This window comes from Physcomitrium patens, chromosome 17, assembly GCF_059467195.1.
Source record: "Physcomitrium patens ecotype Gransden chromosome 17, ASM5946719v1, whole genome shotgun sequence".
Taxonomy (NCBI): Eukaryota; Viridiplantae; Streptophyta; class Bryopsida; order Funariales; family Funariaceae; genus Physcomitrium; species Physcomitrium patens.
In genome coordinates this window covers 2191803-2214261 of record NC_143426.1, presented here as the reverse complement: position 1 = coordinate 2214261, position 22459 = coordinate 2191803, and the positions used below count along the sequence as shown (strand labels likewise).

General features: G+C 32.4%; 2 protein-coding genes across 15 annotated transcripts; one reads left to right on the top strand and one right to left on the bottom strand.

Moving 5' to 3' along the window:
• The first annotated feature begins 9639 nt into the window (after positions 1 to 9639).
• Positions 9640 to 12802, top strand: LOC112294334 (uncharacterized). 11 transcript variants are annotated; one of them, XR_016498097.1, is made up of 5 exons: positions 9640 to 10268; positions 10667 to 10885; positions 11062 to 11623; positions 11893 to 12276; positions 12570 to 12802. XR_016498097.1 is itself a non-coding variant. In XM_073540149.2 (5 exons), the coding sequence occupies exons 4-5, from the start codon at positions 11915 to 11917 to the stop codon at positions 12586 to 12588; spliced, it is 381 nt and encodes a 126-aa protein (XP_073396250.1). In that variant the 5' UTR covers positions 9714 to 9929; positions 10098 to 10268; positions 10667 to 11623; positions 11893 to 11914; the 3' UTR covers positions 12589 to 12802. The 11 variants fall into 11 exon arrangements, 9 of the variants coding, with proteins under 9 accessions (XP_073396250.1, XP_073396258.1, XP_073396257.1 ...); XM_073540149.2 differs by having other exon boundaries at positions 9714 to 9929; positions 10098 to 10268; positions 10667 to 11623; XR_016498098.1 differs by lacking the exon at positions 9640 to 10268 and having other exon boundaries at positions 10517 to 10885; positions 11062 to 11197; positions 11359 to 11623.
• Positions 12803 to 14113: 1311 nt separating this feature from the next.
• Positions 14114 to 21961, bottom strand: LOC112294657 (uncharacterized). 4 transcript variants are annotated; one of them, XM_024545360.3, is made up of 16 exons: positions 20623 to 21961; positions 20021 to 20190; positions 19558 to 19624; positions 18855 to 19039; positions 18102 to 18308; positions 17902 to 17985; positions 17661 to 17702; positions 17352 to 17416; positions 17177 to 17225; positions 16769 to 17054; positions 16359 to 16477; positions 15955 to 16035; positions 15583 to 15657; positions 15059 to 15342; positions 14652 to 14802; positions 14114 to 14525 (listed from the first exon to the last, which is right to left on the bottom strand). In XM_024545360.3, the coding sequence occupies exons 2-16, from the start codon at positions 20129 to 20131 to the stop codon at positions 14325 to 14327; spliced, it is 2007 nt and encodes a 668-aa protein (XP_024401128.1). In that variant the 5' UTR covers positions 20132 to 20190; positions 20623 to 21961; the 3' UTR covers positions 14114 to 14324. The 4 variants fall into 4 exon arrangements, with proteins under 4 accessions (XP_024401128.1, XP_024401126.1, XP_024401124.1 ...); XM_024545358.3 differs by having other exon boundaries at positions 14114 to 14551; positions 20021 to 20125; positions 20623 to 21886; XM_024545356.3 differs by having other exon boundaries at positions 20021 to 20125; positions 20623 to 21886.
• Between the last annotated feature and the right edge of the window lie 498 nt (positions 21962 to 22459).

Here is a 22459-nt window from a genome sequence, read left to right as displayed (position 1 = left end):
TGAAGAACTAAGACTTAATAGATTGTTTGTAAATAGAAACAATTTTAGCAATCTTGTATCTCTTCAACGACTATATTTTATTTGTGTGAAATTAATATCAAGAGATTTTCAATGGCTTAAAATGTGAAAGATAATTTAAGACTTTTTATGATTATGTAATATTTTTTTAAGATTAAAAACTCCTTGAAATTGATCTTACAAACTTCTACAACCATTACTTATATCAAAACAATCATGGTCTATTATTTTTATGGATTTTATTACAAATCTTTCAATTTTAAGTTTTTATAAAATTAGACCTTCTTTACTCTTGTTAGTTCTTTTCTTGCTACTAGTCTAGTTTCAAAAGTCTCTAATTTTAATATCTTTTGGCAATAGCCAATTTATGTATATGTATATATATATATATATATATATATATATATTATGAGCTTTCTTTGAGAAAAATAAGTAATTCACTTGTTTATTTGTATTCTTTGAATTTTTATCCTTAAAAAATGCTCATTGTCTTACATGGCTTAAAAAGAGGTTTGTAGAACATGTGATGGATCTTTATAGACTTTGGTAGCTATAATTAATAAGCAATTAAATTTATTTTTTTACAAATAGGAAATGATCCAAATCTATAATAATCAAACTTGTTACAATGGCAAGTAGTCTTGATATTATGATAAACTAGCCATACTTTATTGTTAATATAGAATTGAGATTATTTTTTGTACATACATCTATATTGGTCTTTTTTTGTATTAGAATTTTTTTTAGTTGTACTTTTATTATTACATATAGTTTTGATAAATAATTTTCCAAATCTTTTGCTATAAGCTTATTATCTTTTGTGAGATCAAAAATATCAAGTTGTAGATAACAACCATAATTAGTGAAGATAGATGTTTTTTTTAACAAAAGTATATATCATGTTATTATGAAAAAACTTTGCCAATGGTAATAAAGAAATCCAATTATCTTGATAGTAGTCACTAGTATATCTTAGATACTGCTCAAAAATTTAATTTACTTATTTTGTTTGTCCATTAGTTTGACAATAAATAATCAAAGATACTTTTATGTACACCTTCAAAATCTCAAAAAGAACTTTCCAAAATCTTAATGCAAATTTGATCTCTCTATCTAATATAATATCTTTTGGTAATCTATGATAGCCATAAATATTTTTAAGAATATTTTTAGTTTTTATATATTTATTATTATTATTAATATTATTATTACATGTGATAGATTATGTACATAATACAAAATATTCTATTTTGGTGAAACAATCTACTAATACATATATAGTATCATAAAAATTTGAGATTGAAAGATCTATAATAAAATCCATAGAAACAAAAAATCATGATTGTTCTAATATTGATAATGGTGAGAATGATAATGGTTAGAATATTTTGTAAAGTCAATATTGAGAAGTTTTTTTATCTTGAAAAATTATTAAATAATTGTATAAAATTTTAAACTAATTTAAAGCCACTAAAAACTCTTGATATTGATTCCAAGGTCTTATTGTATCTAAAATATCATGTAATTAAAAAATTATGCCAAACTTAAATGACATGTAATTGTGCTTTATTTTTTAAAAAATATAAGCATTTCTTAAAATAAAGTAGATTATTCTTAAATTCATACTTCAAGGTATTATAAGATGTAAATAGATTATTTTTAATGTCATGAATAAGAGGACCTTAAGACATACTTGACTGAATTTCCTTTAGAAAGGTTGAATCAATAGTCTATGTTAATTTTATTTCTGAAAAATAAAATTGTCTTGGCTTCACAAAAAAAATAAAAAAAATAAAAATAAAAAATGATAAAAAGTTGCATTTCTTTCTTTTGGTGAAAAATAAGAATGTTTTAAAAATACATTTGACAAAGATTGTTGTATTTTTGGCTATTATATAAACTTGAATTCAAATCTTAACAAATACATACTACAACAAACTTGATAACAATTTAAAACATGTATTGATATGAAATACTTAGGGTTCTTGTAATTTGTATAATAATCACTAAATTTGAAGCATTTTTTGGATAATTGTGCCATTCTTGAAATAAATCAATAATTCCAAAAAACTATTTATCATGGATATAGTACTTAATTTCTATTTCTGAAAATTTTCTTGAATAAATAATAATAAAAAAAATTCATCTACTTCCATTTTTGATAATATTGCATACAAGGCAAATTTTGATGCGTCTATTTTCATGTGAAATGCTTTGAAGGAGTTGATGAAATAAAAAATAGATACAAAAGAAAAACTATATTCAAATCTTCTAATGATGCTTCAACTTCTTTATTTCACTTAAGTTTGTCTTCATAAGTCAAACATGTAAGCAAAGTTGTAACTTAAAAAAAGTTCTTGATAAAAATCCAATAATAATTGATTTTTTTTTTTTTAAAACATTGGACATCTCTTGTTTTTGGAATCTTCTAATTTATAATCGTTTGAATCTTCATAGGATCTACAATAAAGCCATCATTTATAATGATGTATCGTAGAAAATTGACTTAAATAGTATGAAATATACACTTTTTCATTTTGACAAAGAGTCTTCTATCTCTAAGTTTTTGTAATATATAAAAAATATGAAGTTTATAGTTTTTTTTAGAATAGATTAAAATTTTATCTAAATAATAAATAAAAGAATCATCAAAAAATATTCAAAAAATATTCAAAAAATATATTTTTTAATAAAATCTATATAATTAGAATTTTTTGAAGAACTAATTATTTTATGTAATGATTTAAGTAATAAATTATTTTTGGAATTATTAAAAATAAATTTTTGATATAATTTTCCAAAAAAATTTTAAATTTATTACTAGAGAATTTATTATTATAATCTATGTTACAAGAAATTTATTATAATTTCATAACATAAATGGTAGTTGAATGTAATCTTTATTGCAAAGACTAAAATTTTATCTTATCTAATTTTTTAAAATTATTATCTTTAAATATAATTTTAAATACTTTTAAGAAATATTTTAGATTATATTATAGTTGTGAATTCTTTTCTATCAAATGTATATCAAAAAAAAAATCTAAATAAGTATGTTCTTATAAATCAAACTTGAATAATTTTTCTAAGATATCAAGAAATGATTAATCTTAGAAAGAACTTGAATTTTTGTCGAAATCTTTATGATTTTCTTCTTATTCCATCAAAAAAATTGGACATAATAATCTTACATTCATGCATAATTTTACTAGAAAAACTTCAAAGATTTATTTCTAAAATTGATCTTTGTATACTTGTTTTTTTTTAAATTATAAAAGTACTTGATGTAAATATTAGATTTCATTTTTGACTTATTCCATAGCTATAGGAATAATGCTTTCATAGTTGAAATTTCTATTTATGATACTTTTGCATGAAAAGTGTTTAGAAGCTTATAAAGATATATAATAGTTGCAAATCTATTCTTAATTTTATCAAATGTAGCATCCCTAATTGTTTTATTCTTTCTTTGTAATAAATAGTACTTAAAAATCTACAAGTATAATTAAAAAAAAAATAACTCTTACCTTCTCATATCAAAAAAGCTCGGTATTTTAGACAAAGAATATCAATTTTTGATGGTTAATTTATTGAGTTTATAATACTCTACACATATTTGCAAGGATTAATCTTCTTTCTTCACAAAAAAGATTAATTCATTTATAGAATATTTTTAATATTGAATAAAATTATTTACAAGATATTCATGAATATATTTCTTTAAGACAACAAGTTCAATTTGTAATAAGTTATAAATTAATCCAAATGATTATTGAATTTTTTCTTAAAGATCAATTATATAATTATTATGATGATTTTTTTGCAAATTATCAATATTCTTCTTCTCAAAGATATCTTAATATTCTTTATATTACTTTGGAATTCTACTACATCATTTAATAAAATAAAAAATTTATGTTACATAGATAATAAATGAATCTATTATTTTTATAGTTTATTTAAATTTTTTACCTCTAATAAATAAAAGATTAAATAATTTTTGATAATTAAATTAAATTTTCAAATAATATTTTATAATTTTTAATTAATAAAAAATTAAATAACTTAAATATAAAAAATCAAGTACTAATGGATTTAAAGGATGTTAAATAATTTTAAAGATGATATTAGATATTTATTCTTGTAATTCTACTTTTAATAACTTGGTCTCTATTATAACATCTTTATGCACAAGTTATTATCCATCAATTATTCAATATATAATAGATTGGATCTTCTTTGAAAATATCAAATTTTTTTGCAATGTAAAGTTTTTATTATAAAACATATTGTGGCTAAATTATTTAAAAGTGATTAAATTTGTAATTTATAATTAAAATTTTAAATTAAATTATAAAATATTTTATTAAAAAATAAAATATGTTACAGGATCTACTAATATTATGAATCTTGTATTTGATGATTTTAATTTAGAATTTTTTAATTGAAAGGTATTTATTGCAACTACATATCTTTATTTTTAATTTTTTTTAAATTTAAATTTTTATTCTTTGCCTTAAATTAAGTTGATTTGATATAACAGCCTTGTACCTTATGTCCAATTTTTTAACAATATAATCTTTATTTTTTACAATAATATCTATATTATTTTTTTAGGACTAATCACTTACATTAAGTTGTTTCAATTTACATTGGTTTGGCCTTAATAAATAGATTTTGAGAATTTAGAAGTTGTTTGTATTACTTAATTTGTTACTCTTTAATCAAATCTATATTCTTGGTGCCTTTCAAAGAATTGATTGATGTATTTAAATAACTTACTTTTTACACCTTAAAAAATGTTGAATATTTTTTTTAATGTTGTAAACGGGAGATATCCCTATATTCATAATAAAACTTTAATAAATATCATTCTTTATCTTTACAGCATTAATGAAAGTTCTCAAAGTTAAGGCCAAGGTTTAGGTCAAGGTTGATATTGATGTTGAGGTTAAGATTTATTTTGAAGTTAAGTTGATGTTAATAACTTTATCAAGGTCAAGGATTCTATTAAGATTAAGAATTTTATTGAAGTTGAGATCTATTAGTTGAAGTCAAGATTGACATTGACATTAAGATTAACTGATTTTTCTTTAGCACATAAACTTTGAACCTATTTTGGTTGTCTTGGTTCTGCAATCTCTTCTTTTTTATATCTTTACATATCTTGTAATATCCAACTATTGTCAAGAAAGTCTTTGTTAAGATCAAAGTAGTCCATTGATACAATTTTCTTAAGATAGAACTTTAACTTATATTTGATAAAATTTAACTTATAGCAGTTCACTTGCTTGTTTACATCATGGCCTTAGATCTAAAGCTTTTCCAATCTTGAGTTGAAAACATAACGGTCTTTATAAATCCTTTCTTATGTCATTTTATAAGCTAAGATTTAGAAATTATCTACAAATGAAGTAGCAAAAAAGAACATTATAAAATCTTAATTGTTGTTACTATTTAGATGGTTATAAAATAAGAATATAGTTATTTAAAGTTTTTTTTATAGTTTTAAAAAAAATCTTATTATTTAGTCTTAGTACATCTATTTTTTTAACTACTTTAAGGCAACTTTACCTCCTTGTCTTATTCAATATATGTTTAATACTTAAGTAGCTAACCACCTTGTCTATATATACTAAGCATTTTTAACTTCTATTTTTTAATCTTTTTATATTAATATTTTTTTTCTTCTTATGATTCTTTTTACACAAACTCTTTTCTTCTTATTATAATTCCTTTTATATCAAGTCTTCTTCTTCCTCTTAGTCTTTTAACTCTATTAATTACTTTTTTTTTTTTTTTTTTTTTTTTCTTTCTTTCTTTCTTTCTTAGACTTTGTTCATACTATGTCTTTTTTCATTATTCTCTGCAAGAGGTGTAGAATTTATTTTTTCATTTTTAGAAATTAGAATTATGAATTTAAAATTAAGAATTATAAATTTTTAGAGAGTAATCTAAAGTTATTAACATTTTTGCATTACAACACAATTATATAGTAAAATTAATAATAATAATAATAATAATAATTAATACTCTATCATTTTAGTTCAACAAGAATTTAAGAGATTAAAACCAGACTTTATAAAAATCTCTTATTATTCTCTTATTAATTACTTTCTTAATAACTATTATATTAAAATTAATTAAAAAAAAATCCTTTAAGATTATATTTTGATTTTAAATGCTTCTACTATCTTAGAAAGGCTATAAAATGGTAAAAGTGATGTAGATAAATAATTAATATGACTGATACTAAAGTAAAGTTGAATGATCCTAAAGTTGGTTGAATTGATACTCAAGAAACATTTTTTTTGTGAATTATAATCAAAATCAGATCTCTAGCTACTAAATTTGTTGATTAGGAAAAAATATTGGAAGCATTTGGAGATTGGCATATAGAATAGATAAATTAACTTTAAATTTATTAAAAAGGCAAAAGATTCATTTCATTTGATTTTCAAATGACTTTAAAAGAACTATTGAAAGTCAAGGTTTATATTAGCAATTAGGATTTCATATAATAAAATTAGAATTATCATTTTTAGTAAGTTTATATATTATAAGTAATATCTACAATTGGAATTTCTTTAATGTATAACTAATTGAGTCTAGTGAATGTGTATAAATAATTCATGCTATTGTGATAGTACAAATAAAAGATATCTAATCACAAGTACAAGGAGGTACTTGACTAAAGGTATTTTAGAATTAGTGAAGATTTTTTGTAATATCCAAAGATATTTTACTTAGAATAAAATAAAACTTAGTACATAATTAAAAGCTTTAATGATAAAGCTACATAAAAAATTTGAGCTGAAGTTATTAATTGAAGAAAAAGAAATTATTATTGGAACTTCTTCTTTAATTCTCAAGTTGGTGGCCAAGGGACATCAATATGGTATTTTGGCCTTTGTTACAAAAAAAATTATGTTAGATTGAAATGAATGTTTTTAAGTGTATGAATGATTTATAGTGGTACAAGTGTAAAACATTCTACACCACTTGAACAATCAAATTGAGATCTATGCCTTGCTAAAATATGTTGGCTAAAATTAGGATTTATAGAAAAAAATTGAAATTAGAAAAGAACTAAAGTAGCAAAGTAATAGAACTTATACATACTTGTATTTATTAAGAGGAGTGTTTTTGAGCATATGATATTTGTATTACAATAACTTGAATCAAAATTAGATAAAATTATTTTTTATTAATCAAAACCTATTAAATTTTCTTAGATAGTTGCAAAATTTAACTTTACCTTCTATAGCCAAGTATTTAATGCACTTTTAAACAAAACAACATATAATAGGATAATATACAATTGCTTAAGTAATAAATTAATATAATAAATTTGCTTTTAGTATTTTCAAAAATAAATCATTAATATTATCTTCTAAATCACATTAAAATTAAACAATAAAAGCCTTATTTTTCTAATCTATATCATAAGCAAGATGTTAGAATTTAATAATATAGATAATAGTTGAATGTGACTTTTATTATTAAGATTAGAGTTTTATTTTTGCTACTATTTTCTACAATCTTTCTCTTTAAATGTGACCACAAATACTTCTAAAAAAAACTAACTTTACACAAAAAAAAATTAAATCTTTATATAATAAAGGTACATATCAAAAAAGAGTATTTTTAGATAAAATTGTACTTATAAAGCATACTTAAGTGGTTCTATTAAATTGTAGAGAAAGATAAAACTTAGTAGAAATCCTATCTCATTGTAGAAATCTTCAAAATTTTAATCTTGTTCCATCACATTTCTTTGACATATTAATATTTAGCTCCTTTATATTTGTGAAGTTGATATATTTGTACTTGTTTCTTTCAATTGCATAACTTCTACACATTAATTTTTGAACCATATTGTCAATCTCTTGTATAGATGTAATAATAGTATTTCTTTGGTTGACATTGCTAATATATAATTTTTTTTAAAATATTATTAATAAACTTGTAAAGATATGAAATGGTTAAAATTCTATTTTTAATAATATTAACTATAGCATTCATAATTTATTTCTCTTCCATCTAAATAAATACTATTATAAATATATAAATTATATTAGAAGAAGATAGTTTGTAATCTTCAATACAAATATAATTTTCTATAAAAAAAATATAGTCTACCATCTTGAAAGGAGAATATAGGTAAATTTTAAAAAATCAAAATAATGATTTAAAGATAGATTATTAATAATATTAAAAAAATATTAAAAAAATATCATTTCTCAAGAAATAGAATAATTTATTTGTTTCTTAAATAAAAATATATAATGAGTTGGTACTTTTATTAATATATCCAAGGCATAAATTATAATATAATCTTGAAAAGACAATATACTCTTATATCATTGAAAGAAAGAAGAAAAAAAATGGATATAAGATAGAAAGAAATTTAATAGCCATTATCAATTTTTTAAGAATCTAAGGTATCTTAAATAAGATAAGAATACAAGAAAAGTGTTGATATTACTAAAAGATGGCCTCAAATAGGCCTCTATGTGTCGTAGATAAAAAGATAGTATAAGATGATTTTTGATTCTAAAGCAAAGATTTTTTTTTTCTAATTTTGATTTCCTAAACTATTTTTTTTTATAACTTTTTTTTATTAATTTTACTTATTTTCATTACTCTTCTAAATTTTTCTCTCAAATTCTAGTATTTTTTTTGCAATTGGTTGCCTTAGCTAAGAAATATTCTTATTATTTTAGCTTAGTTTTAATTGTAATGATAGCTAGATCTTATTATTCTTGTGCATATAGAATTTAATACAATGAAATGCACCATTTTTATTAATTATGTAAAAATTAAAAGTTATTGCTTCTTTTTCAATAAAATCACTTAGATATGTAAATTTAAAAATATATTTCCTTCGATATAAGCTTCTTGGTTTTATCATTTCAATAAACTAAATAATGTTATTATTATTCTTATTAATATTATATAAAATATTTTTAGATTAATAATATCTTATTAAAATTATTAAATATAATTATAAAAAAATAATAGAATTAACTAAAATTCTTAAATTCTAAGATCAAATATCAATTAGGTTATGACATGTTTTTCAAAACTCTTATTTAAAAACAATTAGCCTATAAATGCAAGTTTCATTTAGATTTAGATAATTTCTATAGTAGAATTTTGTTTGTTTCAAGAAATCTACTTAAAATTATTATTCTTAACTTGCAATATATTTTTAATGTTCTATAATACTTAATGTTGAGTCATTACAATTAAATTTTTTACAGCATTTTACAACTGATAAAATTAACATATCAATTCGGTTATTAATTTTTTAGGATTAAAATCCAAGCTGGTAATTATGTCAAATTTGTTAGAAATAAAAATTACTATTAAAAATACATATTATATAAAAAAATACAATTTAATTATGATATGCGTAGATAAAATAACATTAAAAAAATAAGTATATTTATATTTAATCTATAATATAAATAAAACTAAAAAAATCAATAATGGTACAGATTGTTCTTATAAAAAAATTTATTATCTGAAGATCAATATGTATTTTTGAATTTTATTGCAGTCTTTTACAATGAGTACTAAAGAAATTCAGAAAATATATATTAAAAAATTATATGTTTTTTCTGAAAAAATGAATTGGTATACATAAAATTAGTTCTGACCACACACAGAATTTTTTGTAGTGTATTTAAAACTAACTACAAATACATCTCAAAAGTCACTTTAATTTTTAACATGGCGGTTAAGTCACTTCTCCTTTTAAATCTCTAGTTTATTTAGTAGAGGGAATTAAAGGCTGTTAGAATAAATATCAGTACATGATGGTTAAAATGAAGAGAACTAGTATTTTTAGTAAATTTTATCTAGCACATAGTTAGTAAGAGTTGTCACAAAAATTTCACAACAATGTAAGCATCCTTCAAAGCTCATCTGCGCTCAATATCTGATGAGGTATTATGTTATCAATGAGAATATTGTAAACAGAACCCTCTGCGTTCGCGTTATCGGCCAAATTAACAATACAGAAGGAAGCTCTGAAACTGCGACACAAATTCACTTCTTTCTCTTCGGTGCAGAGTCAGTTCTACAATAGTTCGGCCATCTTCCTGCTCAAGATGACTACCGACACAACGATCCTGTCGGTCTAGACATAAACTCCACGAATCAGCCTGATCTGAAATATGGGTCACTATTTAGGATCTTGTTTGAATCGACCCTGAAAGTAGAATATTGCATCAGAACGACAAGTAAGTGCATTTGGACCAAGTTTAGAATGTTCAGTCTTCGTTCATCGGCACTGGCATCGCCGATTGTAACACAAAACATTTTGGCATGGAATTGTAGATCGACCACATAATCTCATGTTACTCCATGCTCCAACCCAAGCATCATGCATAAGAACCTGGAAAAGTTCTGAGCTGGAACAGAAAAGATATGAGGAGCTACGATCAATTGCTTGTGATCCTTCATATCTCGTAGTGCGTCAACTGAGACAGTATTGTCCAACAGTAGAAACGTCACACACATTTTTAGTTGATCGATTTCTTAGGAACCGATTCGAAAAGTTACGTAGTCGATGTAAGGACTGAATTCTGAAATGTCCTGACTAAATTTTCTGTTACCTTTTGGTGGGACTTGTCTGCAGGGTTCTAAATCAAGGTTGACCAGCATGATATGGCTGTTGATGTTCTCCATCAAAGCTTGTTTCCACGATGCTGTTCTTGCGCTCTGTTACGGTCGCTCGAAGATACTCGGGAATTAAGTGTGCCTATCCTGGAAAGCTGAGCAAAGTCGCTCTCCGCCAGAGAACCTGTTTCATTGATTCTGGTGCATGTGTAGTGAAATATGTTGTCGATGACACTCAGTGAAGTGTTCTGATACTCCAATTCATAACAAAAAATTGGTGTAAATAAAATCAATAATAGTAGCACTAACAATAAAATCTTCATGCAAATCTTCAGAGTGGAAATCGGAACGTTGGCAGGGTGAGATCAGAAATTCTAATCAGAAAGTGGTAATGAATCTGGGGTGTTGGTTCAGCCTTGTTGCACGATCCTTGAAGTTCGTGGCACACTTTGAAGCTATTGCCTTCGGTTCACATATCGTCGAGGACTAGATGATCTAACAGTACCATCGAACACGAAGCTCGGTATTCATCTGGTGTTGTAAAACACTAGTAAGCTGATTGAAATCAGTGTATGGCGCAGAAGTCTTGATTTCACAAATAATATTTTCTGCGCTCATGTCAATAAAAACGTTGATGTTATCTATCACGACCCCATTCCCCTTAAAGTATTAGTTTGTGTACAATGAAAAACACACGACAATGGATGCCAGATTGTGGGAAAGTTACCAAAACCTCTGCATAAGTCGCTGATTTTGCTGAAGTTCTCAGCGTACGGCGAAGAATCCGATAAGCGTAGTTTGTATATGATTGAAGCTGCCATCTGGTCCAACGAAACATGCTAACAGTTAAGGTCTGGCGATGACGCATACAAGGTCTCCGAAAGTCAACACACATAGCGGATGGCGAGAAATATAACCAAGGACGATAAGGTCACTGGGCCTCGAGAAATGAAACAGAAAATAAAACAGAGAAAATGTACGTCCTTTCACTTCCAACATCACAAAAGCAATTCCCAAAGGTCTGAAGACTAGTATCCTAGACCCTACTGAATAACAGCCAGATCATATCCTAGACCCTACTGAATAACAGCCAGATCATAGCACAATGCAGTATGCCAGGGTGGGGGTAGACCAGGATTGTGACAGGCTGAAACCGAACAAACCAAAACGATCGTACTGGTAGAGATGGGCATCATTCCTGCGAGACGCACCATGACACGGATCCAATTCAATACTTGAATGCAGTTAGCCTACCGAAAAGGGTGACATGGCAAGAAAAGGGTGTTTCCCATGGATCGGAAGAAAAGACCAAGGTCGGATAAAGTTTGAACGAGACTCAAAGTGCAGGCGATGCAAAGCACATTCTGCGCCATCAACACCACGGGGATCGCGTGAAGCTCGCAATCGGCCAATGGCCCCAAGGCGCTACAGGAGGAAGCCAAGAGGGTGCTTCAGCAGGGGTCCAATATCGACGAACGCCAAGTACAGGGACAAGCGACTGAACATAAACCCGAGGGCCTTGCCAATCGTGCTCCATCCGGATCACAGTCCGCGAGAGCAAATCGTGTTGCTCGCCTGCCAGAGCCCCAGACGAGGGTGCGTCGACCATCGCTGCCACAAACACCGAGGGTACTACTCACCCTTCCACCTCGCAAACCTGACCTGCCGCATTATTAAACTCAGAACTGCAGCAGATTCAAACGAGGAGAGCTAGTGAGGCTAGTGTAACAACTTCGAGAGGGACCTACATGAAATATCCTCCAGTCTCATTCACAACCTGATTTAACTTATGCACAGAATACAACCTCTGAGTCCACATGACTGATACGGTCTTCACGTAGAAGGTGACGATGTTGACTACAGTCGACCACCGATCCATGAAATCCTGCTTCTATGGGATTATAATAGGTTTGTGAGTGCAGGTGGTGCACTATTTCCTAGGCACAACCCCACTCTCCTCGGTCCATCCTTCGCGGCAGTGCACTGAACTTTATAGGGACTTGGCGGTGGATTCAAGACAGGAACGGCGATCAGGCTTTGAATGGATAGATGTTCATCTTGCGGTTAGACTTTTTGGGTAGATGAAATCAGGGCGAAGATTTCTTTTGTGTTGAATGTAAATCATGGCTAATGTCCATCCTTGTCTTTTGGAGCAGTAAGTTTAGACCAATATCATGTTGTGGTCCATGATTTTTTCTCTATGCAATGGATTTGTTGATGTTATTACGAATAATAATAATAATATTTATATATATATATATATATATATATATATTTTTTGATAACTGGAATTTGTATTAATAACTTCCTCAATTAAAATAAGTAATTGAGTTGTCGTGAGCTTTTGTACTTATATTCTTGGCCATGTAAGACACAATAATAGAATATATCGGTGTACGAAACAAGTACTATAATTTCTTATAAGTACATAACGTAATTTTTTTTTATTTACATGAGTTATATGTAAATTTATTTAATTAGTTAGTGTAAATTAAATGAAACAAATAGAAATATATCTGTTTGCAACCATAGTACAAATATCATAACTTTTGATATTTTAGTTCTCTAAATATCTAAAAGCACCTTCTAAAAGCAATTAAAAGCAAACTAAAAGCACCTTCTTTTTACTTAAACAAAATATACTATTTACATCCACGTTTAAGTTTAAAAGTGCTAGTTATTTTTACATTAGTAAACCATGCTATCAATGCAACCATGGGCAACCTCACTTGATACACATTCAATGCATCATCGATTTGCATATTAACATGATAAAGAGGTTACCACAAAGGGATTTGCAATGAGAGGGTATGCAAGCAAGAATAATCTCCTTGAGACCACCAAACGGCTTCAGTTACAAGGATATTCTTGGGTCTGGATCTGGTTAAGGTGAGGGTATAATATGTTAGTTCCATATTCTATACCAACTGGTATAAGCTTCCCATTCGCTCTTATGTCATCTGAAAACAAACCAAATGGCAATGGGTGAACCACTCTGATGCAAACAATTACGTCCCTGTTAAAAAGTGAAGAAAAAACATCTACGCACTGTACTAGGTCCGATGACAGTGAAGGACTGAAGATTATAACTGATGTGCCAAGATTGATTTGATCGCGAATTCCTGAAGGTGGGTATAATATTGGCTAGATGTAGACGGTGCCATATTCAATTTGGAACAATTCTCACTCCAATCAAGCTGGACAAACACGAAACACAACGATGTGAATACCATGCAACTCGACTCTACGTGCCCTGGATTCTAGAGCTCACAGACAAAGCCCAAATATTTCAGCTCAGCTACCACACGTCCAAGGTCTGACAGAACCACCTAAAGGTTTGAAGCTTATTGCTTCGAACTGTATGCACTCATCTAAGGCTGTGAATATTCTAGTATCCAATCAGCTCCCTAAGCATTCCACCTCATCCAACTTCTTCCAAACAATTTTCAAACAACTACGTATCAGATAGGGTTAAATGTGGGTTTTGAATGGCCCGACCCTTACCCAGATTACCTCATGTATTCCAAAGCTATGACCTTGAATCAATAATTTCTGCATATTCCGAGCGATAATTAATTTGTACACTCTTCTACCACCTTCACAAAATATCAATCCTACGATCTAAGGTGCATTTCTGTTATGATGCTCCTGAAAACCATAGAAGTCAATTGTTTCCATCATTTGAGTCGCTTTATTTTCTTCGCGTACTCTTTCACTGATGGACCGTTTTTCCACGGAGCAAACGCCCGTGTTATTCTCTCGAAAACCCTCGCCTTCTCTATTACCCCCTCTCCACTCTTGTGACTCTGTTGTGAAAGTGCAAACAGCACCCGATTAACATGTTCTTCAATCTCCAAATCGTAAACCTCCTCGAACACCTGCTCACAAAACGGCCAACCATGACCTGATAATCTTCAATAACAAACCTTAACGAATCATCCGCAAGCAAATGAATAATGAAATAGCTTTTTAGAAAAAGTCGGGAAAGATGAGTGGAGATTCACCTTTTGGAGCAAAGCAACTGCTGTAATGTGCGGAGATGATGCTCGTGAAACTACGTTGATTGCCAAGATGCCACCTTCTACAAGGGCTTCCTTTGCGGATCTCAAGAAAGGCTCCTCCAAAAACTCCCCAGGCGGACAGCTCAGCCCCGTGCTGGAATTGCGCGCACAAAAATAAAAGTCAAATTAACTAAAGACAGACCCGACCAGAATGTAAACCTACCTCACTGAATCCACAGACCACAGCCACAAGTTGCTTTTCCGACAATTCTGTGGATTCCACTTTGGTTTACGTTTGAATTCCAGTCGATCCCCTACTGAGTTGGGTATGTTGTAAGCATGAAAGCATATGAGCATTGGAACATTAGGAGGTTTTCCAACGGGAGCGGTTGGCAAGACACAACGCCCACCTGGGATCCTCAGAATCAGCATCAATAATTAGGATATGCAGCTTTTCTTGCATGTTGCTACTTCCGCCACTATGACCATAAATTTCATACGCATGCAAAGGGGGTCTCGCAACTTCTGCAAGTAAAACTTTGGAGGTAACTTCGCCACCCACTGAGGTATGAGAAGACTTCGTAGATGGTAGATCACCCAGAGGATTCTTTCCACTCGTAGAGTCTTGACGTAGCGAAATAGACGTGTTTCTTGCGATTGCACTAACAGCTTCAACTCCATCAGCAATGCAAAGCTGCGCAAACACATCAATTAACTCAAATTTCGATCGGCAAACACACCAAAATCTTTAAACAAATAAGAGGTGATTCCAAATAGTTCCACAAAAAGTTCCACATCATGTTCATGTGAACGTCAAAGTTCCCTCCCAACTCCAGCAATTGCTTAAGGTAATTGCTGCTGCCAACAGAGAATAATTTCATGACAAGTTTCGACTGTGAACATTCGGCTGCCTTAAAGGTTCTTCTGAATATACCTGCATGCGTTCGGTTTCCACGAACCCGAAGTGACGCTTTGCCACATCACCCACTACTCCATCAAGTTCAACAACCTAAGCGATGTGCAAGAACATTTTCAGATACGACAGTACAAAAGAACTTGAACAAGAAACATCAAGTAGAGTACTCGATAACTATTTCAGTGAGCAAGATAGACGAAAAAACTACATCAGCCAAGCTCAGACGGGCACAAGAGAAGTTTAGCAGGAAGCAAACAGCATCTGTACGCTCACTTCAGCCCACGATGGCTACCGGAGGAACCTGGCAAACATGATAATACCCACCTATGTATAGCAAGGACTGATAAAATTTCAAAAATAAAGTAGTCTGAAAAATGTCACTTCAAACACCTGGATTGTATTAACTGGGATATGGTTGTGAACAAACATAGGTAATAGCCCTGCTCCAAGACCAACGATCATCGCCCTTATCTACACGTCCCACATTCAGCAGAGATCGGACCATCAAACAAAGATTCAACCACCTTCATCTGAGAACCTGAAATCGTGTCTACAACCTTGAGGTTTTACTTCTAGAGAGGAATACAGTTCTCTGGAACAGCCAATAATTGCAAGTGCAGAAGCATACTGCCGAAACACTCACCTGACGAAGATGAACCGTAGCATTCAGCTGACAACAGGGCGACTAATACTCAATTACGGAAACCTAGGATATGCAGTGACAACTCATATGGAAGAGAATCAATTTGATAGATGTTTTCAAGCACAGCAGAGATAATGATACGAATTCATACTGGCTCTTTTGCAGATATCCACTGCTCTAAATTGTGAGCATTCAGACAGAGTCCAGATATCATCCCTGCATGATACTCACTTGACAAGTAACTAAAGTCAACCCTTAGTTCTTCATCACCTGCAACAAGGCGTTTTTGTCAATAGTCACTACATTACGATGCACTTCCATCCAAATTCAACTGTAGACAGATCGAAATATGACCCTATAACCCAATGTGCATCCCAACTGACATTCTCAAGACTTCTTACAAAAAGCAGTAACGTCCCCAATGCACACGGTGCAGTATGTAAGAATCAACAATTCCGCAATCAAGTTCTTAAGAACAAAGCGTGAGAATTTAACAGAAAATGTTGCTTACTTGTACACCAACCTAATGACATGCGATCTAGCGAACGTAATATCACGCACCTGGATATGAACTCAAAATGAGATCCCTCATCTTGTGCCTAGACTTTTTCTTCTTTCCGTTAGGCCGCCTCGCGATATCAACCACATTCTTCGACCGAGCGCGCTCTTTGCTGTTGCGCTCGACAGGTATCAAGGAAGCCTCTGACTGTATCAAATTAGGGTTCCTACGGAAAACAAGGCGCCGGTACTGCTTCGGCTTTGATGCTTCAGCTCGTCTGGAAAGTGAATCTTCTGTTAAAAGGACAACCTCCTCCACATGTATGATGCCGGTCACAGGGGACTCAATCTGCACCACACTCAGCCATTGCTCTATGCATCACCTACTGCGGCAAGTAGATAATAGCAACTAAGTTGATAGGGTACATTGAATCGTACATACTAAACAGAACGTTAGTCTAGATCACTAACCTCCTCCAGTAGAATCCTCTCACTTAGAGCATCATTAGTAGTCATATACCTGAGAAGAATTTACACAATCTGTAAATTAAGACATCAGCATATTGGTTACACAGCAAAAATCTAGACTAGACTCAAAAGCTTGTAAAGTACTCATAAGGGTTCCCAATGTTTGGTAAAAACTTACGGAATTGTATCTGATTCCCGACAGTCCAAGGGTAACAAGTGCTTGATCGAAGGTGACAACACTTGCTGCACGTGGAGCATCCCAGAAATAAGTGAGTCGTCATCAAAGCCCAACAGAATAATAGCAAACCAATTCTGGTTCCACAATAAAAATTTCAAAACGTAAAAATAAAATAAAACGAATATACTTTCATCAATTGTGCTAAGAAAGAAAGGCACTGCAATGACCAGACCTTATCGAAACTATCAGCCAAGTCAACCTGAAGTACAAACGCGATACCTAACCAGAGACAGATTTAATTAAGTGTACCTTAATGTACTCCATATCTGTCTGCTGCGCATCCAAAGTGACCTGCAATCCGCACCCAAACAGGATACTTAAATATTCAGTCAGTAACATAAACGAAGCAGAAAACGCACATTTTTTTTGTTAATGTAATGGCACTGCGGGAAGTCATTGACTGATCAAAACTGAAATGAACACAACCAAAAAAGCACACAGCCGACACAGGTTGAAACGAGTAACAAGATCAGTTGAAGTATTGTTCTACCAAGATTAAGCGGCCTGCTTGTGCTGTCTCTATGACCTGCCATTGCCCTTCTTCAGATGAAAATAGCCATTCATGTGCTCGGCTCTGTGAGCGACACCACAAAATGAAATTCAAAAGTCATCACCACATGATTACGTCTGCAGGTTCTTCCTATCAGTACACCACGTTTTGGATGACAATAGACAAGATTACAAAATCACCTTAGGCACTAAGAATACACCACAACGTATGGCCGGTGGCTCTGCATCAGGTTTAGCATCCAGAACTACTGTTGGATAAAGTCCGCCCAGCGTCAGGGGTGTCCTCCGACCCTGGTGAAGTTGACCAAAAACGTCCGCAGTGTCAATTAACCCTCCTTCACTGCGTAACCTGTTCTCCTCTTTGACAGCATCCAATACCAGTTGCATCTGCAGATCCAGATACTAGGGCATTTGAGTAATGTTTTTAGACCCAGTTCAATCAATTTTTGGGTCACGTTATTAACTATCATAAGCACATCATGCTCGTTCCAGAATAGAACGAATTGTCAACATAGTCTTAGAAAGTACAGACTCAACAAAACTTAATAACTCAGTCCAAAAACAAAGAAAAATACTGTGCAAGTCCAAAATTTCTACCAGGTCTGCTAAGACGCATTTCATGTGCATTCAAATGTATTTTAAAATTTAACATAGAATATGATTACACCCCTACGAAGCAGATTGGACTCGTGTCACCCACTAGGCCACGAAACATTCGAATAGGAATAGATGGAACATCTGATTCATCGAGGACGGTTCAGTAGATGACTTCACAAAATAGAGTACACGTGATCTATACGTGCATAACAAGCCAGTCACCGCAACATTGCGGCTTCTACTAAACTCCCCTGCTGTACTTCAAACAGACAGTTCAGTTGCTTCGAATGCTTCTAATCATTTAATCTTTATAGCAGAGCATGATGGGATATGCACCTGAGATTCAGTACAAGGATTCTGACTATTTCCAAAGAAGCACTTGACTGGAGCTAAATCTTCTGCACTGTTCTTTATCGCGTAGAACAGGTATGGTTGCGACTGAGGATTGGAATTATTTGACACCAGCAAAATTTTGTGTACATTGAGCAGCCAACCTTGCCTGAAAGTCTGCAGCAACAACCCTACACCATCACATCCGCCAAAAACACCAACTCTAAGTACAAGACTAGTGCCTATCAATCGATGCATAGAAAGCCAAGATTAAAATGGATGAAGTCGCCTGAAGATGATGATTAGACACAACAATCGAACTCGAATGAATGAACAAAGGATGGATCAAAAACTTGATAATTCTTTAATGAAATCAAGATGATAGTAGTGAAGAATAGTATAAAAGACAAAACAGCAGTTCACATAAAGGGAGAACCAAACGTAACTTCAACAACGAAGAACAAAATGAAGTAGAAAATGAAAGTTTAAGGAAACTGAGAACAGGACAGAAATATTTCAAAAAGGTTGGGACTGTGGCAAGCTGAAGTTTACGTATAAAGCACTAGTTTTGAGCAGAACATCAACATTAAAAACATATGAACCAAAAAAACAAAATACAAAAAAAAACAAAACAAAAAAAACAAAACAAAAAAAAAACAAAACAAAACAAAACAAAACAAAACAAAAAAACAAAAAGGTAGAAAGCTACCTAAAACATTGACATGAGCCTGTGTTACACATGCATACTTTCCACCTGGTCGAAGTACACGCTTGACCTGTCAAATACCGAAACCATGTCTCCAATGTCATAATGCCAGAAATACTATATCAATTCAAGATAAGGAATGAAAGAGAAACTGTAGAACAGGAAAATTGCCCCAACAGCCGCGGTATGGTTTTCTAGCTTCGAAGCAACAAATATAAAACTAGCTGATCAGAATGTATAAATTTAAAAAAAATCAAAAAAGGGTTCGAGTTCATGACAAACACGGCAGAAAGATCTGGAACTTGAATGTGGTATGCAGGAACATTTCGTGACAGTTCGATGATACATAAACATTTGGATATTAATAACGGAACTCGAAAGAAACACAGAACCGATGAAGAAGCAGACCACACATGTCAAAGCATTCACGGACTCATGAGGAATGCAGATGTACTGAAATACGTACCTCTGACAAGTAGCTTGTAGCTTCTAGTGAGATATCCAATACTTCTCCCATCAAGGCGTCCAAACTGCCCTTGTCCACGACCACGTCGAAACATGCATCTGCGAACTGCATCCACAAATTTCGTCATCCGGGGCAGATGGCCTTGGCGCTCACAATTGTGCGGCATGACCCTACACATCTCCAACAAATCAAGATAGACGATTCGCCTGGATTGAATGCCTAACGTTGTAAGGAAACTAATTTTCTAGAAACTAAAAGCCCCAAGGAGGTAGGAGTGTAGGAGATGCCAGAAATGATGTCTGAATCCGACCGCATTCTAAAGCGACGAGCATATACACAAAATTTTGAACAGTAAAGGGTAGAGCGAATTAAAACATCTGAGCACGAACGAGATATTACCATAAATTTCAAATCCAAGAGTACCTTCTTATAATCTGAATGCACTACTGACTAAACTAGGGAATGGCTAGCTTGATGGTTCTTGATGGAGCAAGAATTAACTCTCCATAATTCTGACGTAGCAACTCCTCTTTTTCCTCCTCGATTATTGCTCATTAATTTTAAACAAGAATTTGATACCGCAAAATCGGAGTCTGACAAACCTGTAAATGAGTCATGTCCATCACTAGCCAACGCATGTGAGGACGAGAGCGCACATGTAAACGCAGCATTTCGGCGATTACTACCGTCGAAAAATCGACATTGGTAATACTCTGCCAGCCTGCGTCGTACATGTGTACCGACAGCTCTGAATTGCCACAGCCTGAAATCAAAATCTGCACTGCACTTGTGGGCTTAGGCACCAGCATTGATATGTAACCCTGCAAATCCGTCCAGTTACAGCACCACTCGGCCGATCGCCCATTCTGTGATCGGTAGAAAGAATCCCAGTACTCCACTTGTCGACAACCGCTATGACTGCTGCGAAATTCCATCGAGTCTGGCACCGTAGCAGCTCCAAGTGCTTTGCCACTCAGCACGACAGAATGGGATGAGCAGCTGCCATGTCTCGACAGCTGTGCCCAACCTCGACAATGGATTTTTTTGCCACCTTGAATCGATTATACGCTGAAACGAAACTGGGATTTATCTAAGGGTTTACGGAGCACTCAGGCAGAATCGTCGAATTCGTCGGACACGAACTACGAGATACTCGAATAAAGGTATATATCCTAATTCACCCGCAAGAGGTTCTTGTAGAGCAATGATGGGGACAAAATCACTTCCACAAACATAATTGAGAAAATTTTCATCCTTCCCTAAGGCACACGGGTAACTTGATACAGAGGCACGGATTTGTAAGACCGAATCCTTTAAATCTCAACGTTTCAAGGATTATGAAGCGGTAGAAAGTGGATCCACTACGGTGCAGTAGAAGAAAACAACACGTGAGAAGGAGAAAAGCAGGAAGGTGTGCAAGGATTTAAAACCCAGAATCGCACTCTCCATAAATCATGACTGTGCGAAAAACTTGACAATCCAGACGAATGCACTCGGTACAACACAACGATTCGAAACACAAAATGTGCAGGGCAACACCCCTGCCGCACACACTTTCTACAAATTCGTATACCCCCGCAACTTCGGAGGGTCATCGTCCACCAGACCTCGCAACTCCATCCAACATTTGAGAAAACGAAACCCTCGGAGAGCTTGACCTGGACACTGCTGTAAGAGAAAAACAAGCGAAAAGGCGGGGGGGAGGGGGAGAGAGGGGCTAAGCGGCGCCTAGTAACCTCCACGATCACGTTCGCGGAGACATTAGGGGGGGCGGGGAAGGAATTGAACCCTACGCGGCTGCCAGCACCTCACACAGACACAAACATGAGGGGACAGGGATGGGGGGAGAGAAGAATTGAGGTCGAAGAATACCAAGAGTGGAAAAGGAAGAAGAATGAGAGTGGGAATGAGTAAAGGAATTGCAAACAGATCCGGGAAATAGTCAGGAGGAGGGAGGAGGAGGAGACGAGGGTGGCGGCCAAGAGCCACCATCACTGCCAACGCTAAAGGCTCGGGTCACAATGGCGAAAAAGTGGGATGTGGCATCCCCGCCCCCAGATTTGGAAACCCCGCACCCTCCTCGCTGCCCGCCCCGGCGTCTGCCCAAATTTCTGCCCTTCACAATTCGGTCACAAAACGTAAAAAAGTGGACAAATATTGTCGTATGAAATTCGTCTTTATCAAGAGCGAAAGTCATGATTACGTATGCGTTGGAATCTGAGTAAATTCCTTCACAATAATTAGGATTTCGTTAAAGAAATCATATTTCTTATTTAAGCTAAACGTTCTATAAAATTTGGAATGATTTTTTAATATAAAATTACTTCTAATTCAAGTTTTCACATGCATAATCTTACAAATGAAAGGATTTAAAATTTCGAGATGAAATTTGGATAACACAATTATAGTTTCTATAATTTCTTAAATTTGAAATAATTG

Excerpts from the sequence above, each read along its gene's own strand:
- LOC112294334 (XM_073540149.2), top strand. The coding sequence starts at position 11,915 with ATGGCAAGAAAAGGGTGTTTCCCATGGATCGGAAGAAAAGACCAAGGT.
- LOC112294657 (XM_024545356.3), bottom strand. The coding sequence starts at position 20,955 with ATGGAATTTCGCAGCAGTCATAGCGGTTGTCGACAAGTGGAGTACTGG. Across the intron at positions 17,986-18,101 it reads GTGTATTCTTAGTGCCTAAG|AGCCGAGCACATGAATGGCT; the intron begins GTGATTTTGTAA and ends TGTCGCTCACAG. Across the intron at positions 17,417-17,660 it reads CAGATATGGAGTACATTAAG|CAAGTGTTGTCACCTTCGAT; the intron begins GTACACTTAATT and ends CTCCACGTGCAG.